At 39.2% G+C, this 20,898-nt stretch overlaps 1 protein-coding gene across 3 annotated transcripts in view; it reads left to right on the top strand.

Annotated features, from left to right (window-relative positions):
* MEIS1 (Meis homeobox 1) overlaps positions 1–20,898 on the top strand; it is a 136,867-nt gene that overhangs the window by 96,888 nt on the left and 19,081 nt on the right. For all 3 annotated transcript variants that reach the window (XM_077766404.1, XM_077766407.1, XM_077766406.1), the window contains exon 9: positions 16,537–16,613. In XM_077766404.1, the coding sequence (XP_077622530.1) occupies positions 16,537–16,613 (77 nt within the window). The remainder of the gene's footprint in view (positions 1–16,536; positions 16,614–20,898) is intronic.

Raw genomic sequence — 20,898 nt, 5'->3', positions numbered from 1 at the left:
AGGCAATGTCATGGCAATGTTGGAAAGCCAACTCCCAGTGGCTGGTTTATTGCGGGCATTTCTGCCCTTGTCTTTGGGATTACCAGAGTGCCATGCGCGCAGTTACACAATGCATAAAGGCGAGGGTCATTTCTAGGACAGATAATTGAACATTAATACTCGCTGACATTGTCGAAGGAATGATATGTCAACCTGACAGGGCCTATGTGCTTACATCTGCTGATTGGCTGCAGACGAAGGCTCTGTGTGTCAGGATCAGACCCCAGGCCTGACTGCAGCAGGGCCAAGGATGACGCAGCCATTAATCTCAAGCTGCCATCTTGGGCCAAGATAGTGTCTGTAAAATCATTCCACGCCCCGTGTGTGGCTGGCAAGTTACATCTGCTGTATTCTAGAGTTTCAAGGTATGGGTCCCAGTAAACAAACACCACTGCTGGCTCTCAGTTTGCATCATCTCACCAGAATTTGTAGTGAGCCAAATGTCTCCTTTCACTTTTCTTCCTTCCCCCCTTCCTTCTTTCCTCCCTCCCTCCCTCCCTCTCATCTTCCCTCCCTGCCTTCCTTTCTTCCTTCTGAAACTAGCTATACATTCTGAATAAATGGGGAAGTTTTAGTGGCTGACCAGAAGGTTCTGAGGTGGTGTGTCTTTTGTTCCTATGGGAATTGGTTTTGATGAGTTTCTGGTTTCCTGATTCACCATAGATATGCAGTGTAATGAAGAAATCAAACAAGAATTAAACTGAAGTTACTTGCTGTGATTTATTTTTTCGATTCTCAACAAAATATTAAACCCTGTAGGCAGATTTCTGAACAGAGGGGAAAAAAAGGTCTATGCAATTATTTTCTTATCCTTGAAATCACATGAGCAGCACTTTCCTGCTTCATTTATAATAAATCTTTAGTGAGTTAATCCCATTGCTCCAGCAATTCCACAGCCAACACTTTACTGAACATGTATCCATTCAGAGAAAAGAAACATGGAACAGTCAAGAGCCCTCTGACACTCCAATTGTGCCTTCTTAAGATTGGGGTGCTCTGGTAGTGGTTACTCAGTATAGGTTTCCACTGTGGAAAATGTTATAAAATAGGGCTCCTGAGAGCAGCCATTATCACATATTGGTTAACATCACAGATTTTTAAAATCCCAGTTGCACTGGAGCCATGAAAAAAAGCTTTCATCTGTAAAATCTAGTTTCCCTTTGTTATTAAAATAAATGAAGCCATTAAACAAAATATATGCATATAATAGTCAAGTTCATCATTTGGCATCAGCAAAATGATGGAATTTTGCATTTTTATAAGTCAATGCTGCCATGTTAGAAGTAAGGTGCAGATCCAAACTTGCTGGTGGTTTCTGAAACTCTATGCCCTATTCCATATATTCTTAGTTTGATTATTTATATATTTACACGGCCCACCTTAAATAAAAAGTAGAATTCTGTTTAAAAAGGCTAAAAAAAAAAAGACAGCATTCTGCGCCCCACCCCACCCCCATTCTGTGACCAAATTAATTGTAACTATTGATGAGCTCATAGTATCAATGAGCTGGAATTGAAATAATTTCCAAATACTTTATTTCCAAAGGTTTGTTTTTAATCACAGCGGCATGTGGTTGGCATGCAAGGGCGAGTTCTCACTCCTGATCTATCCTAGCTGTAGCCCAGGCCAAAAGATTCTCTGCTCCCTTTTCTCGAGAGCACACTTTTCTGCCAAATGTGGCACTCATCCCCTGCCAAGAAAGGTGGGCAGATTGCCACTTCTGACTTCCAGCCACCAAAAGACAAAGGCTCTCGACATCCCCAAGTCCAGTGAGCCAGAATGGGCCTCACACCTTGCAGGTTCCAGATTATTGATTTTTTTTTTCTCTATAGACTTTATAATATGGAATATTTTCTCAGTGCCCCAGTCAGTCCCCGAGGGTGGTTTAGGCACTTACAGGAGTGTGTGAACCCTTGAAGGCCACTGGAGGGTCATTTAAGTGTCCTTACTCATCTGTCTGAGGCCTGAGCAGATCTATACTGTCAGCCTTGCGTCCTCTATCTTGCTTTTTCAGTGTTTTCTTTTTTACACTCTTTTAGGAAGAACAGAGTAATTATTTATTTACTTCTTTGAAGCTCAAATAAACCCAGGAGGGGTAATAGCTGAGTATAGAACATCTGATAGGGAAAACATAACCTCCTTTCCTTTTAGCAGGACCAGCTATATGAATGTGCAAATTAAAAATGCAGGGCTTCTTTAAAAATTACGAAGAATTTCAAGATGGTGACAGCAGCACATTAAACGGGGCATGAGGTCCTTCTAGGTGGGGCCCATGTGACTGCCTTTGAGGCTGGCCCTGCCTTTAGATATTGTGGAAGTGAGTTTGTCCAAATTAAGAGAATTGCAGCAAAATATTAAAACCTAATTTAAACCCTAGAGAAAGGAAGGAAGGAAGGAAGGAAGGAAGGCAGGCAGGCAGGCAGGCAGGCAGGCAAGCCTGATTTTAGCACTAGGGGAAAAAATTACTAGAATTACCTAGGCTGATCTTCTTCCCTACTAATTAAGAAGTATATATATTTTATGCATGTTTACATAGATTAGCCCAACCTTAGGGTCATCTCAGATTCAGCTACTGTTGACTGAGCACTATATACATGCCAAGCGCTCTGCTGTGCAATTTGACGTATGTTGTTTCATCTGACTACCACCAGTTTTGTCATGGTCATTTGACCAACAAAGAAGTTGAGGCTCCAAGTACTGAAACGCTTTGGTCAAGCTCACACTGTTAGTGTGGGTTGCAGGACTTAACTTGTGGTTATTTAACTAAATCAGCACACCTAACTGCACCCCTTGAAACCAATAACTCTTAAAATGTTTTCCATTAGATTGGCCTTTTGTCAATGTGTAACCATATCACTGGAGCAGAAAGGGACCTAATGATCACTCTCCTGTGCTCCATGGGTTCCACATGGGTCTAAGTTCTCTTAGAAAGTAACTCAGGAAGGGGGAAATGAGGCCTCTTGTATATGTAATGAAATGACAGAGAGAGACACAAGAAATAAAACTGGGGTGCCTGGGTGGCTCAGTGGATTAAGCGTCTGACTTTGGTTCAGGTCATGATCTCACAGTTTGTGAATTCGAGCCCTGCACTGGGCTCTGTGTAGACAATGCAGAGTCTACTTGGGATTTTCTCTCTCTTCCTTTCTTTCTCTGCCCCCCTCTCGCTTTGCCTCTCAAAATAAATAAATAAACCTTAAAAATAAATAAACAAAACAAAACTATCTAGTTGTTTCAAAGAGGAACAAACTACCCAGTCAGTGGGTAAGGATATTTCTTTCCCAAAAGCCCATTCTAGAAATGGCAAACACCATTATCTAAGCCTTTTTTTTTTTTTTTTTTAGCATTACCAGTTAGATTACTTCTATCTGTTTTATTAGAAATGATGACAGCCAATTTGAAAGGTGTTCTCCTTTGTCTGGTTTGAGCTTGAGTTCTTTGTTTCCTCCTGGGTCAAAACAGTGACACATTAAAACACAGGCTGGTTCCTCTAACTCACAGTAGGTTTCTGACAGATGTGGTTGCAGCCTTCTATTTTATCATTAACAAGGCAAACTTTGAGCTTCAGTAGAGTGTACAGAGATCTAGATTGAAATATAGGAGGCCAGGCCATCTGGTCCAAGAGCCACAACTTCCTGGGCATCACCTGTCATATGTCCACTCTGAGTTTTATTTTTTCTCACCTAGCATGGAGGCAATATTATCTGTCCTTACAACCTTGTCCAGTAATTGCAAGGCTCAAATCTGATAAAGTATAATAAAAGCTCTTTGAAAATGTAACTTGTTATACAAACATAAGGGGTCACCCAAACTCAAAGTCCTCAAAAGAGAATCAACACCCCACACTGGCCTTCAAGTTAACTTTTATCGAATACCTTTATTTCTGTCAACTTTGTCTTGTAATCTTGCTGATGACAGGTCCAACCCTTTCTCCCACTCCCCTAAGATGTTCCATGAACATCTGTGAGATTTGCGTGCTCCTCTTCCCCCACCAAAATATGCCCTCAGTGTGCTAGCATTTCCCTGTCCAGTTAGATTGGACAACTGAGAAAGCATAGTTAGTGGGACAAATATGGAGGACCTGCCCAAATTTTGACCAAGACTCTCCCCTCTACTATAATCTACTGTGGAGGCAGACAGGTAATTCACATCAGTAAATGCTTTGGGAAGTTAGAAAGGGTTTGCTTAAGAAGGTTCATAAAGTGGGGCGCCTGGGTGGCTTAGTCGGTTGAGCGTCCGACTGACTTTCGCTTAGGTCATGATCTCGCGGTTTGTGGGTTTGAGCCCCGCGTCGGGCTCTGTGCTGACTGCCAGCTCAGAGCCTGGAGCCTGTTTCAGAGTCTGTGACTCCCTCTCTCTCTGACCCTCCCCTGCTCACGCTGTCTCTCTCTCTGCTAGAAATAAATAAAACATTTAAAAAAAAAAGGTTCATAAAGATACAGGTAATCTTATTACTAAAACAATTTAAAGTTTTTAGGGTTTTCTTTTTTTTTCTTAAGGGGAAATTCTCTTTAGTTTGATTGCAAGATAAGGGTTTTGTTGTTAACCAAGATAAAGTATAGTGCTGAATAATCTCTTAAATTAAAAATTGAAGTGTATGTTACAGAGAATAGAGATAATTAAATAGCTTAGACTACAATAGGTGAAGGGAAAAGAGTTCTCATGAAAATTAGCTTAGTAAAGGTAAATTGCATTTGAATCTTAACTTCAGATCTGGGTGCTCTGCTATTTGGCATATGTTGAATTGATAATGCCGTGTGTTAAAGAATTCTGATTGTTTCTTTTGCCTCTCTCACAGCTTATAAAAATGCAAGCAGACCCACCTAATGAATATTAATAGGAATGATGTCTAGATAACACATAAACCCCCTGGATCTGTGGACTTTGGATGGAGTAGTCAGAGAGGATTTCTGTGGCTTTATTTAATTCCAAATTTACATACTTTTAAAGAATAAACATCATCTTAATATTTTAATATCAATATTCCAAAGTGGAGATTTTAGTGAAATAAAAAGCTTAATTTTCCTTCCCTGAACATTATATTCACCAAGGTCTACATTTTAAGAGACAGGAAACTGTTAGCTAAAAAAGAAATTAACTTAATCCCCCTTCATTAAGTTCCAGTCTTTTTTTGTTACTTAGAGACAAGTAATAATTATACCCGCAGCAATGCAAAGCATGTTTTACACTTTTGTTATACAAAAGGACTGCAGTTGTTAAGGTGACAGCAAAAGAAAATGAGAACATTGACAAATACTGATATATTTTTTTCTTAAATCTGCTCTGACTCCTGAAAGTAAATTTCACTCAGGTGTCTGAGCAGCATTTTAATTCATTAACAGCAAAAATTACACATGTGATTTTAGAAAATGTCAATCAACTAGCTAAACAATATTTTCCCAGCTAAGGTTATAAACACAGCAGCTAAGTGGGTGGAAGAGATCTAAAATGACTATACATCTCAGTTCTTTTAGAAAGCATAAAAGGTGGGTATTTTGTTTTCAAGCTGGTGGGTTGTGGGTTTTTTTGTTGTTGTTGTTTTTGTTTTGTTTTTTTGGATGGAACTTGTAGCAAGTACACAGTAAATCTCAGCAGTGGGTATTATTTAAAGCACATGTGCTCTCTCTCTCTTGCTCTCTCTCTCCTTCTCTCTCTTTGACATTTGAAAAGACTTTTTAAATTTTAGCTTTACAAAAGTGGGGGGGAGTCATTAAAATGTAGTTTGTACCATTAGATTCCATTATTTGTCATCTTTATGGCTGTTCTATAGTTTTCATTGCACCTTTAATGGTAAGCTTGGTCAGGAGAGGTGAGCGGGAATGTGCACGTACTTGGCTGCAGTGCTGCTGACAGTGTCTGCTAGCTGGGCTTCAATCCACGTCCCTGTAGATTTTAATGTCCCCACAGACTGCTGGCAGCCTGCTTCCAGCTGTGGCAGGCATGATGCAGTGAATTGCTTTTGAATGTTCTTTACTCAAATAGGCAGTAATTACAAGCTTAAAGAGGTTTAGTGGTCCAGTAAACTACATAATCACCCCTGAATTAGCCGGGGCTCATCAGTCCCAGCCCAGCAAGCTCGAGTCTGCTGTTTGTATGCAGCCGTGATCACATAGCAACCTGATCAGCAGGTGTGGAACAGCCAGAGTCCCCCATAAACACAACTGTCTACTGGGGACAATGATCTCTAATGAGATGAGGCTACACCATCACTGTCATTTAAGTGGGGAAATTAGCACTAGAGAATGAGTACCAGTTCCAGGGGTCTTTAGTCATATGGGGAGCAGCACGGAATCTTCATCTTTCTCTTTCTGTCTCTAGCACTCTCTCTCTCAAAAATCTTCTCACCAAGTATACCGGTTTTGCTTCTACCTTATGGATATTTTATTCTTTATACAAGGATTTTTCCTGAATATTTAATGCTGGACAGGGCATCTGTAAAAGCAATTATAATTAACTGTTAACAGACTCATTACAAAATGGTATCATTGTGTTTCATCTTCCTTTTCTTTTAATGGTTTTAAAACACTTCTTTTTTTCTTTTTTCTTTTCTTTGCTTTTCTTCTCTTTTTTCTTTCCTTTCCTTTCTTTTGTTTTCTTTCCTTTCTTCTCTTTTCTCTTCTCTTCTCTTCTTTTCTTTTCTTCTTCCTTAAAGTGGAAAAATATTCTCCAGGTTGGGGATAAATCTCTTCTTAGCTGGCATGCTCTCTGAAATAGTAGAGGTGAACTGTATGTACATTGGAAAAGATCCTCACTTTTTTAGACTTTATTGTATAAATGGGTCATGAACTTTTTTTCTCCCAGAAAAGTGGCCCAGTATGGTGTGTCACAGTTTTGTTTTATCTGTTAGAGTGCAGTTCTTGGGAGAAGCATCTCCCTTATCCTTTTTTCAGTCCTGTGCTGAGCCCCCAGAGGATGAAGAACTTGAATTTCATTGCATTACAGTTGGAGAGTGGGAAGGGAACTTTTGTAACAAATAAGCCCGACAACAATATAGAGTGGATTCTGGAGAAACTTTGAGGGAAATTGTAGCTAAGAAAGACTAATAGGATAACACAATAATTAGGAGCCTCGGCTGCTGAACTAGACTGCTTAGGGCTCCATCCAAATTGCAAGTAACAGACTCCATGCCTCAGTTTCCTCATCTGTAACATAAAGGAAAAACACCTCATAGTCTGGTTATATGGAGTAAATGAGTGAATACTTGTAAAGCACTGAGAACATTGCCTGGCACAGAGTAAGAATTATGTAAATGTCAGTTAAATAAAGTAAATAAAACCTGTACTGGTTTGGGATTTGTAAAGCTGAGTGAGAAGAATGTATTTGTGGAAATAAGGCTGTTAGTTTTCTGATATTTACCTGAAGCCATCATAAATGCTAGTTGAGGCATTTGGGGTATCCCTAACTTCAATAGTACTCATTCAATCATACAACAAATATATATTGGGCACACAGAACAGGGCTGCTTGCATTGTGAATGAGAATAGCATTTATGTGTTTTTATTAGTAATCTACTAAAATGCAATGGTTCCAAATGTAATTTAACTCATATTTGATTAAGGATCAAATAAGAAATGAAACTAATTGGCAAAAAAAAAAAAAAAAAAACCACAAACTTCCAAACAGACACAACAATTTATTTCAAAGCACACAGTTTAAGGCATATCATAAGGTAGTTGTCTGGAATAGTAGGCATTTGTTTCTGTGACTCTTACAGAGCGTTCTTGTGTATGACCACCCTTATTTCTGTATATATAAGCAATGGTTACAAGTACTAACACACTGAGAGATGCATTAGTTCCACTGAGCTTTGTGTCTCAAAGCAAAATCCAGTATTGCTTCCATTAACAGAACTGAGTCATAGAAGTAAAAGACACATACACGCCTTAAAAGAATAGCTTATTCATAAAATGAGTAGTAATCATCATATATATTCATCATAAACCCATGAGGGGTGAGTGGGATTGCTCCGCCCATCATTTTAAATACAAAATAGCTTGGAAGTGAGTTTTCTCAACTTGTACATTTACCACCAAGTTTCAAATCCCAGATCTATGGCTTACCAGCTGTCTGAACTTGAGAAAGTTATTTGTCCATTCTGTGTCCAAGTCTCCTCATCTGTAAAATGGATATAATAGTTGTGCCTACCTCATAAGGTTTTGTGAGATTACATGACTTAATACATGTAAAACATTTGAAACAATGCCTGGTACGTCCCCACTCCTTAATTCGTGTTACCATTACTACTTCTACTACTTTTAACTAACACTACTAAGCTACTATTAATAAAGTCCCTTCGGATGGGTGCTGTGGACAGATGCTGATGGAGGGAAAATGTGGGGGAAGGTTCTGGGGAATTACCTTTCGCTAATGGCTCCAACTGTTTGCTTCTGTGGCAGAAGCAGTGGGGATGCAGATGGGGTCGTGGGAAGGAAAACAGCAATGCTCACCTGGATCATGGCTGTTCAAATGCAGAGAAACATTCAGTCACTGCTCAGCACAATTAAGAACTTAGTTCATACTCCATTATACATGTTTTTTTTTTTTTTTTAATGTAGCTTAAAAAGGGGAATGGAGACTGGGAAAGAAATATCTGTGGGAGCATAGCCACATGGAAAAACTCAGGGAAGGGAAGACCTGGCCCCAGAACTAAGTGACTGAGAACTATTGCGCATGTTTTTTGACCTAGCCGAGCCTCAGCTTCCTCATCTGTGAAATGGAGCTAAGCATAGTCCCTACTCATAGGGGCCACCAGCGGTACATGAGATAACACATGTCATGTGTTTGTCCTACTGACAAACAGTAAGAGTTCACATGAGCTACGATATAAAATGATTTGAAGAGGCAACAAAAGTGAAACATGACTTTCCTCCTCCATCCCCACCCCCAGACCCCTACACCTCCCAGCCTGTTTTTCTTATTGGCCTTTTTGTGTTTCCTTTTATAGCCATGGTCTTCTAAGAGAATCAATATTCAACGAGTTCATTAATAATCATAACGGTTCAAAATAATTTTAGCACTCTTCATGAATTTTAATACTTTTAGGAGGAGGATATAAGTAATTGCTAATTTACAGTCTAAATTTTCTGCTTTAATGCATATACTTAAAGAGACTCCAGTAATGTATATCTAGCGAATAGACAATATATCTAAAATACTGTCATTATTATAGAATTGCAAGCAACTTTAAAAAAAAATGCCCAATGTAAAAGACTATGAAATCCCTTAATATAGAATGTCTTTTTTTGGTATTTGCCTTTGATTAGTGTTTTTATTTTATATTTATTTGATATTTACAAGAAATTAAAAGGTCAGAGAGATGAGACAGACAAGATATTATAGTCTTGGCCTCTTATAACGGACTATAAAACCATGGTGTCACTGCTGTGAATTATAAAGATAGTCTCATTAGTGCAAAAGTAAAGATTGCTATGAAATATTACTCAGTGTTCAATTTTTCCTTCCACGCTTCTGTCATTTTCACGGGATAAGATCAAGTTTAGAGATTCCTACCTGACTTCCCTATGTGCATAACTCCACCAGCAACTTCGTATAACTGCTGCTGGAGAGACGGGTTGTCTGGAAAATGGCTTGACTAGGCTTCAGAGAAAGCAAGTGCTGAGAATCAATGGAGCACATTTAATCTGAGAACCAGCCAATCTAGGAGCGTTGGTGGAGAATTAAAAAGCAGGTCGAAGTCCTGTGACTTTCCCGATGATGCTCCAAACGTTTTTGGCTTCTTAGCCAGTACCGCCAGCACCTCTTCTTTTGATTCCAGCCTGAGTGAGGATGCAGGACTCAACTACTATGCATGCAGAGGCTATGTTCTTCCACTGCACGCTGCCCTGCTTTTGTAATGCAAATGGGAGGCACAAAGTGTCTCTTTGATAATGTGCAGTCAAAAGACAAAAAAGCATTCACTGAAACAGTAAAACTAATTCATAAAGCTGAAAGACAATAGGGAAGCATTATGGATTTTTTTAAAGGAAAAAAAGTATCCTGGATCAATGTAATCGTCACAGTGTAAGCTATTCATAGTCAATGCGTAAGGGGAAAATGGCTGCAAGTTTATGTAAAGTGGGAGAAGTTTTTACAGGCAAAGAAATTATACGAAACAAATATAAATATATTGGGTTAGCAAGTTTCTGCTTATCTCCTGAGAGGTCAGAGATATAGCCAGTTATTTTTTTTTTAATTTTTTTTTTATGTTTTATTTATTTCTAGGAGAGAGAGAGAGACAGCAGGAGCAGGGGAGGGTCAGAGAGAGAGGGAGTCACAGACTCTGAGACAGGCTCCAGGCTCCGAGCTGGCAGTCAGCACAGAGCCCGATGCAGGGCTCGAACCCACGAACCGCAAGATCATGACCTAAGCGAAAGTCGGACGCTCAACCGACTAAGCCACCCAGGCGTCCCATAGCCAGTTATTTTAATTTAAATCCACAATATTCGCTGTCAAAAGCTCAGTAGAACTTTGAAAAGAACACGGAGATCCAATGGTTAAAAGCCATATGGTGGATTTTTTTTTTCTTTAAAGGGAGTATCTCTCCATCACATACCAGAGTTTAGCTCAAGGTCAACTTATATTAATGCATTAAACTTAGCTGTGGAGGAGGCAAAGGGCTGGAGGAAGAAGGATAAAAGAAGTTCCGAAATTGTTCTTCCAACATATTCAGCCAAGCAACAGAACATTGCCTTGATAAGGGATATATTGGACAGTTGCCATAATTCCTCCTGTTAGATCAGCTCCCACGGTACCTATTCCCATACCTTTTAAAGTATAGCATGTAACATTTTGCTTGAAAATTGCTTCCACCTCTATTGCTTTGTTATAGCTGTTTTGCAGTTTCGGTATAGAGGCAGTTCTGTGTCACAAGAAATTACTAATCTGAGGCTTGAGAAGGGGCAGCGTAGCCTTCCATTATCTCACCAGTGAGCTCTGTACAGGATTATTTTCAAATTTTCTGCTGCCATTACAATGTGCTGTTAGAGTGGGCAAGGCAGGCGGGGAGGGAACGTTATTGAAACTTGGTTACCAGGGTAGATAAGATAAAGTTCATCACTGTCTTGGCATCCACATTTGCAGTCAAGGGTGGAAAATTTGATGAAAGGAGTACATTTGGTCAAGGATATCGTTAAGATATAAGACTGGACATTTTCCATCTGTGTGTACTGAAGAGTTTTTTCTTTTGCCATCGATGCTCATCTGAAACTGTCTGCTTGAATGTTTAAGTAAATAAGTTTTCTTCCAATGTATAGTAAACTTGTAAATACCAAATAACCAGTGTCAGAACCACCCCCCCCACCACCACCCATCCCAGCCTCAAGAAACAAAATTGGAATTGTGCAGAGGTAACTTTCTTTTTAGCAAGTTGCCAATTTCTTTCTGTTGCTTTCTATTCTTTGGGGCTGATAAAATGACAGATCAGACTTCACTTTTATGTAAGCTATTTTTAGATTTTCGTCAGACATTCTTTAACCATTTCTATTACACAGGCCACGTACTCCAGGGATCATTTTATTCTTTGATGGGGTTATTAAGCAATCACTGCTCTACTAGGTCATTATTAGAAGTCACACTTCAGATCCAGAAACCCAAGGAAGAGTGACACACTGTTTCTATTTCAGCAAGAGACTTACCCTGGAAAGAAGTCAGGGCGTTGATTGCTGAAATAAGGATGATCATTTTGTGAGTTATTCCCTTGAGTTGGGGTTCCACTACCCCAAGTCATTTCCTTTCCCATTGAGTCCAGCGTCTCTTCTCTCCCCAGCGAAGCCAGCCCAATACATGTGTGCAGGTTTAATGCTGGAAGGGAGGGTCGGCTTCACCCTTACATAATCACTCTTTTATGGCTTTCACTCATTCCTGAGGTGTTAATGCAGATCAAATGGGAAACACTCGAGAAAGAACCCTTGTAGCTACTGCCCTGCCTCGCTCTCCCCTCTCAATCGTTAATTCTTATTGTAAGATCTAAAGGTAATTTTGTTTGCTCTCTTAATGCGTTGCAGTTCTCCCAGTGGCCCTTGCATATCCTTTCTCAAATTCCCATCTTGATCAATTGTTTGCAAATAATTAAGCTTTTAAGAGATAATGGCATGAGGCTAATGTACACAACAAAGGAGAGGTCTCCTGTCACTACCTATTGGACTGTGGTCAAATTTGCTTTGATATCCCAAAGTGATTGTGTTGATTGGTGTATCTGGCCAAGTGCAACCCGTCTTCCCTTCACAAGAACCTACTGATCTTTCTTAAACTAGTATCCTTGCTGTTAATAGCAAAGGTGTTCAGGAGAATGGCAAGGGCCGACCTAGGCTCTTGCTTGCAATGATTTGGAGTGAATTTCCCATTTTCTTCCTAGAATGTTCTCCTCTTTATTTCTTTTGTAAACTGATGTCTACCTTTGCCCATCTTACGACCCCGTGGGCATAACACAACAGGATTCTGAATGTTTTTACAGCAGCTTTGCTCCTGGCACGTTGGGTTTTTGTCAAGTCATTTTTTTTTAGTCTACAAAGGAATAACTCATACTGTCCACAAAGAGCGTATTTAGGAAAGATGCATAGGATTTAAGATATTTAAAGATACTGGGTTTCAGTTAAAAGCTTACTTCTTTGTGAATTTTTGGCTGACTGTGGATTAGCTACCTGAAGTCATGGCTTTCATGTGATTCTAGCAATTATGGATTTTTTTCAGAGAATTAACAGTTTGTGGGACACCCAGGCCAAGAACTAAGAAAAAAATTCAGTCTCCCTACCATAGACAAGGGTTTAGGGAATTTTGTTGACACCTTTTCCCCCCCTTAACAATGACCAGATTATTGTGGCATTTAATTTCATCCAGGCTCATTCATTTCTATTTAAAAAAATATATCCTCAATGACTGAAAATTGTTTAATGGAGATGGAGTGCTGGGCCTCCATAGCTTGAGGCTGCCTAGCAATTATGCTGCATGAAATTAGACACAGTGTGTTCCAATTACTTAAAATCAGATCACATGAAAAGTGGAAGAGGAAAAACGGCTAGAACTTTCTCATTTCATGATATTTAAATTGTGAAATCAGAAACTGCATGATATGAAGAAACAACCTAAGTTTGCGCTGAAATTTTGAGGGCCAGCGATTGCTCTTTGAAGCTGTAATGATTCAGGTAATTTTAATGATCCAGAGAGAATTTTCCTGACACCACCTGCATAAATAACATGTGAGTTCCATTTGCTTTATAAGAATGGTTGTAAAACTTACTCACAAACAGGCATGCAAAAATACTCTTGAAAACACAGCACAAATAAATGACTGTGACAATTCTCAATTTTCAAAGCAACTAAAGGTAAATGGCATAAATATTAATTTTTATCCAGTCCTGGTCATAATATTAAGTCACAACTAACGAGGCAGGGCAAAAGGTATTGCCATCCAGCTACAGAGAAGAGAGACTGTTGACATATTTATTAATTCTATTGCAAGTCACTGAAAAAGATTTCCAGAGGATCTGTAAAACTATAAGCAAATTACAGAAGATGTTACAGATTGGAAACAACTTGTGTACATGGGTCTGTAATTTTATATGGCAAATAGGGCCAAAAGCTGGATGCTAACATTTGCATATTTCAAAATCAGGCTTATAATCTGTAGGAATTGCCAGCATGGGTAACTTTTAGCTGTGATGGATTTTTAAACTCCAGATGACAAAATTGAGGATTAGAAAAGTTGTCTCTTGTTTAAAATCTCATAGTTAGTGAGTGGCAGCATAAATTTGTACACTCTACAGAGTCATGTGTACCTATATACAGTTCTTCAACTAATGTAGACATAGAAATTCTGTATATCAGGGGTGCCTGGGTGGCTCAGTCGGTTAGGCGTCCGACTTCGTCTCAGGTCATGATCTCATGGTTTGTGGGTTCAAGCCCCGCGTCGGGCTCTGTGCTGACAGCTAGCTCAGAGCCTGGAGCCTGTTTCAGATTCTGTATCTCCCTCTCTCTCTGACACTCCCCTGCTCACACTCTCTCACTCTCTCTCTCTCTCAGAAATAAATAAAACATTTTTAAAAAATTAAATAAAAAGAAATTCTGTATATCAAACCTTAATTCAGTGTCTACTCATAGGGTAAGAGGTTCATATGGTTCGTATTGTGTGGCAAACTTTTATGTAGCAGTAGCTATGTTTTAAACCCTAGGGTACAGGATTCTTTTAACTCGGTGTCCAATCATGACATTTTGCCTCGTGACTGGCATTATGTTGTGTAGGGTGATTGTCACTTATGATCTTAGCCTATCTGGAAATTTATATACTGTTATTTGAAAAGAGTGGGTTGACACCACTGTTAGGAACGAAGTCAGGAAAGTAGCTTTGTGGATCTCAAATTGGATTGTTTATACCTCCTGTGGGCTGTTGAAAAAAATTTTATTATACATTTTGATGTTGCGTCTGAGTGGGCAGTATCTGTGTATCATGGCAAGACCTAGCCTCCTTCATGTTTCACAGAGAGTTACTGATTTCCTGTTACGTGCCAGGCAGGGCTTTGAGGATGGTGAATGTGAAAGTCATGGATTTTGGATTTGCTCCATGGGTGAGAAGAGGCACACCCGGTGTGTCAGAGAGTGATGCTCTGCCATTGGGGAGAAAAGAAAAAAACCGACGTGAGGGCAGTAAGGTGGGCTGCCGGACACCGGGTGGGTAAGGCTTGGCCTTTCAGCTGAGACGAGAAAGTGACGCTGGAGCAGGGGACTGACGGGTAGGGACAAGGTTGGTGTGTTGGAAGAACAGAAAGGAGGACGGTGTGGTCAGTCTTCGCAGGGGCGAAGAAAAGGCCACAAAGTCTGAGAGGTGGGCAGGCCTGGGTGGTGGCGTGCCTTACAGGCCAGAGTAAGCAGTCTGGAAGTTTGGGGGAGGGCATAAGAATGAAGATTATGAAAGGCATTTGCCACACCCCTCAGTCATGGTGAGGCTTAGACACTGGAAGGGAAGCAGGAAATATCACTGAGTCATGCGGCTGCTGACCATGCCTTTCCCTGGCCAGTTTCCTCACCTGTAACACAGGAGGAACAATAGATTCCATTTATGTCCCTCAAAGGGATATAATGGGGATTAATTACCATCCTGCCTGTAATATACTTGGAGCTCTTTAGAGAAAGGCACTATATTCCATGAAAGCAAAGCCTTATTCTAATTGTGTATTTATTGATTAAGTGACAATCAAAGACAATGCTTCTGGGAAAAATTGCTACATCTCTGCTCTCCACAAACGAATCCCACGTGTACAGATATAGAACATATTTAAACTTACATATGATAGCATTAAAGTGGTCATTAACGAGCCTTCTTAGCATCTAATCAGACATTATTAATGAGATTAAAACCTGTGTTAATTAACATTCAATAGACCAGAATTTAGTTTCCAGTGGCAAAGATAGTTAAATTGAGAGTTGAGGGTGCCCTTTCTCAATTCATAAGAGAATAGAGGGTTGACTACTAGAACAATTTTTATCTGGGGATAATTTATTGGGATGCAGTAGTTTCAAGCTAGTCAGTACGTCCATGGATGGAATACCAGGTCCCAGGCTTTAGAAATGTATATTTCAGATTTAGATATAGTTCATTACCGAACAAAAACTATTTGTGCCAAAACTAATTTCAGTAGAATTCCAAACATTCTTTCAAGAGGGTATGAGTTTCATTTTATTATCTAATCCCGTAATACTTTTTTATCCACTCTAACTCATGAGCAACATGGCTGGGCTTGTTCTTAGCATGCAAAATATGCTGGTCTTTGACCTTGTATTGGCCTGTGCTCAGAATCCCAGCATGTGCTGACATTCAGATATGGAAACCAACTTTGGTTGAATGTCCTTTGTTTGCTTTTCAGAAGAGCTGCAATGATTAGTGGTTAAAAAATATCCACCCACTTTAATTTTGATATTTGCATCTGGCAGTATGGTATTTTGGGAGGAAAATGTCGTGCTAACAAAGTGCTTAACTACTGAGGACCTCAGCTAAGATGGTTGGTCCAAATGGTTCAGCTTTAGAAGTCTGTGGCTCTATGAAAATATTATATCAAGGTGATATGATTTTATATAATCAAAAAGGCGTTGTCCTTATTTTAATCTCATACAGTGAAGATCACACTAAACTTTCTGTGTTTGCAACAAATAAACCTTTAAAGGATAAACTCAGTATCAAGGTTCTGCAAGTATCCTAAGTAGCTATTTATACACTTCACTAATCTTAGTAATTGGCTTGTCTTTTACTGCCATTAATTAGATGATGTAGTATTCCATTAATAAGAGTGACACACCTCAGCATTTTTACCTTTAATTATAGACTTCACTAGACACGTAGGCTATTGACAAAATAGCCTAAATATTGCCTGATACACACATAGTATTTTTACAGAGCGTATGTGTTTATTGTTGAATCACTAGCACCTAGCATTGAACCTGACATGTGATACACACTGCACTCTCTGCCCAGAGTATATGTGCACACATCTGTCTTTTTTTGTTCTCTTTCAGCACCCTTACCCTTCTGAAGAACAGAAAAAGCAGTTGGCACAAGACACGGGACTCACCATCCTTCAAGTGAACAATTGGTAAGTAATTTGGCTTTGTGTTTATACACAGTCTGCTTCCCTCTCAGGCAACCTGCAGCTAATGTTTTGGAAGACACACCCAGTTGTTGCTGTTTTCCCTGGTGGTTCCTTGGTGGAAAGGTGGAAATAAATCGTTGACTGATAGGTGAAAGCACTGGCGAGCATGGGAAAAATCCCAAAAAACAAACAAAAACAAAACAAGCCAAAACACCAACACTGCATTCCATTGCCTTTATAAAGTGACAGATTTTAGGCATAGTATAAGTTAAGTGTTTAATTCGCATACACTGTGGCTCCATAAATGGCTTTTTCCTTTTAGGATAACTGATAGAAAGAGTGGCATCATCCTTTTTGCTGTGGGACAAGAAAATCCACCATCACATATCAGTCGGATTTTAAATTCAATGATAGCTAACTGCAGTTATTTTGTTAGGGCTGAGCCTTTGAGCATAGCCTCCCCTTTCCTCCTATCCTCTGTCCATGGAAAAAGACGAAATTATTTGTGTTTCCACTTTGAAGCTGTTCAAAACCTGATGTATTTCAGGGCCGTTCAATACTATTTCTAAATAAATGTGTGAATTCCTGATTTGGGGGAAGCTGAGATTACGTACCAAGTACCAGCCAACGATGTTCGGACAACGTGTGGCCACAAGGCTTTGGGAAAGTATGATTTATTACCCTTTGTGAGTGTGCTGAAAGCCAGGTTCATATAATCACCCAGAGCTAGTGTCATATTTGAAGGGTATCGAAATCCAATATCCTCTCAAACTAAGTGTATCTAATTAATTGTCCTAATATTTTTAGATTAGTGTTTATGATGGGGAAACCTTATCCTCTTTGAAGTAAAATCCAGAAGAGGCCCACAGCCTGGTTGAGGAAAGGGGAGAAATGGGGATGCCAGTTTGCAGACAGAAGTATTTCTTTCTGTTCAGTAAGTGTCAAAGATTAATATTACAGAATCTCTGATTACATGGCCTAATCCATTTTGGTGAATAAATTTGTTCTTGATGTCCATTGCACCTACATTAACAGACCCTTCTCTGTTAGAGAGCCTGGGAGCCTTTGGGAGAGATTCCAGATATATTAAACCCCATTACAGAAAATGCAATTTCTGTCAATATAATCCCATGTATTCTTCAATTTAGTATTTTAGAGATAACAAGCTACTTACAATATATTTGCCTTTGGAGGATTAATTTACAAAGTGCACTATCTGCAAGACACAGACAGACTCACATAAGCATTGCTTGTAAGGGTTATCAATTTCTATGACCTTACTGTAGCCTTGGGAGATCAATTTTTGCAGCTCTTTAGCCAAGTGGATAGGGAGCCAATGGAAACCATACTATACCTAAATGTGTTGCTATGAGGGTGTCACTGCGGGGATTTTTTTTGTTTGTCTCATGCCTGCTATTGCATCTTCATTTTCAAGACTGTCGATACCATATATTTGAACTTAGTCTTCAGATCATCCTGGACAATGCTAACAGGGTAGACCATCCATTGTGCATGCATGCCTAAATTCAAATATATTTTCAAGGTTAAACTGATGATGTAATTTTAATACAATGGAGGCTGTACAACTGTATCTCCCTGGGAAATGTTCCCATCTGAGGGCTGAGGAGTGGCAGGGCGAAGTCTAATTAAGGAAGGGGAAAGCGCTGCCACTCAGGTGATCTATCACACATTGCATCTCTCTTCCTCTTCAGTGTTGCTAGCAAACTCCCTCCATAAACATTGTTACCAGTGAACGACTTCCAATACAGCTTGCTTTCCACAGGTGGACCAATTTAAGGCATAGTTCCTGTGGGTGCAGGGGCAGGCAGGCGTTCCTGTGGCATCAGACAGTATGCAATTGTCATTTTCCTAGATTCTATGCAGTGGTCTTAAAGCGATTAAAAACCCTCGGTTTTGCAATTAGAAGAGAAAAAAGGGAACTTAAAGAAGTTATACTACTTTTCAAAGTATATGCAGACTTACTATAAACTTCACGCTGATACTCAGTTCTACCCAGGTACGTATGTACAGATCACTTTTAGTTTATGTGCGATGTAAACACAATTCTGATCTCAAGTGGCTTTGTGTACTGTGCCTGTGTTCTCTCTACTTTTGTGTAGAGTCAGAAGTGACTTTTACTTGCGCTTCATTGTTTTGCATTTGGCAACTGTTTCAGCTCTAACAACTAGGTGGTAGAGAATTTCCCTCAAATAAATAAAAGTTGTAATAGATTGTTTCTCCTAAATTTGATGTTTGCTTTGAGTTTCTAATGGTTTATTAACTGTCATCCAAACCTTCAGCTTTTGAGGAGCTGATAATAGATTTATTAGTAGTAGTAGTAGTAGTAGTATTTTAGTCTTTGAGTAGGAAATAGGTTGGAAGAATGAGGAAACCTAGGTGATACTTGATGAAAACCAAAGGTGTCAGAGCATCTGAAACTGTGGCATCCTTGCAGACTGAAAACAGCACAACCACTAAAGGGTGTTCATTTTCCTTTATCGTAATAAAAAATTACACAGAGCTTTTTTGAGAGCCTGTAAATAGTTTTCCTGTATTGAGTATCAAGCCCAAGTGACTTCCTTCTAGAAATCATAATTAAAATAAAATCGTCATTAGTATCTTAGCCTTTTCCCTTCACTTCATTTAGCCCCAACATTTAAAAATGTGTGCCTTCCTTTTTGGATTTCTTAAAACTTGTTAACACACATGTACATTTTGTACGAACTATGAGTCACTGTTGAAGAGATTTAATAAAATGCTGAAGGGCAGGTTGGGTGTAGATCAGTCATAATTATTGGCAGCAACATAATGTATCGAAGCACACAATATGAAAGTGAAAAATAGAAACTCACGTCTAGTTGTTAGCTTGTCATAGAAACCCTGGCTGATGCAGCTTTCAGTTTAGTTTTGATTGAAAAATGAGATGAGAAAAGTTTGGTGTGTTGTAATGGCTCTTTCATTCCATCGTGGAGCTGATCTTCTCTAATTGCCGTAAGTGATATAAACTACCCGTCTTGGCTAAGGCCAAAGCAGATGGGATGGAGGAGAGGAGACAATAGGGAGAATGTAAATGGAAAACAACAAGACAGATTTGATTAATTAAAAGAAAATTTGGATTACAAGAAATAGCTATTGTAACTGTTATATTTGATCTACTTGTCAGAATGGAAACAGAGAGGAGGAATCTTAAAATGGTTGCTATTTGTGCTTATAGGAACTGGGCCCAGGGATGGAATGTGAAATTTATCAGATGGGACATCGTAGGACAAGTGTATGCCAACAAATTTTTTGAGAATTGAGGCAATTATGCAAATAATTTGGGTGAAAATATTTTTACCTTTATTATCTGAGTATCTGAGGCAACTGCGTGTTTTAAAAAAAATCGACTTCCATAACTAATTGCCTAAGCATTTCAATCTAGCGTGCCCTGATAGACTTAGACTTAAAAGCTTAGTAAGTTTTGAAATATAATATGTGCCATAGACTCATGTATTCTTCTCTCTTTGCTTTCTCACTCCCAATTATGATTTGATCCAAACATGAGAAATAATAGAATTTGGAACTTTTGTCTTTTTGATTTTTCATTGTGGTGGTGGTTGTGAAAATTACATCTGTTATATCAGCTGTGAAAACCTATTACTAATATCTCGAACATTTCAGTCATGTAAGCAGAAACTTCTTAAATTCTGAGATGGTCATTTAGGTCTTTAATTACTCAGGTAGAACTTTAAAGAAAACGCACGCACACACAAGGTCAGTCTATACTTGGTTCTTTTTTCTCCTGAATACACCAACTTTATGTCTTGGAAATGTGAGTGTAGAATGGCCAGATAAAGACTCCTTCTGTGTCTTCACATCAGTTTTGCAGGCGTGGGGATTCCATATGATGCAGACCTCTACCTGTGGTTGTATCCTACTTGCTGGATGCTTCATACACATTCTGCCTCAGCAGAGTTCCGGCCTAGCGTGTACTGAACAAATTTTACAGTGGCTTTGTTTATTACTACTCATCCAAACACTTTCTCATTAAGGCCTAATGTTAAATGATTATTTCTTTATGCTCTGAGAAGGCAATATGGATTTCAGGTGCAATATATATAGTGTATGTGAAATACAGTGTGTAGGCAAAAAGAAAAATCACTGTCCATCAACTGGGTGCGTAAAACCCCAGGGAGCATCCTAACATGTGAGGTGACACTTTATAGAACTATCCCAGCTCTGTAGTTCTCAGATTTAGTACATATACCAGGTTTTCCTAGTTACTTCATTTATTGCCTTCAAAACTGCA

Source organism: Crocuta crocuta, unplaced genomic scaffold (assembly GCF_008692635.1).
Source record: "Crocuta crocuta isolate KB4526 unplaced genomic scaffold, BGI_CrCroc_1.0 scaffold113, whole genome shotgun sequence".
NCBI classification, from domain to species: domain Eukaryota; kingdom Metazoa; phylum Chordata; class Mammalia; order Carnivora; family Hyaenidae; genus Crocuta; species Crocuta crocuta.
The sequence above is the reverse complement of the archived record's forward strand: the minus strand, read 5'-3'. Positions and strand labels throughout refer to the sequence as shown.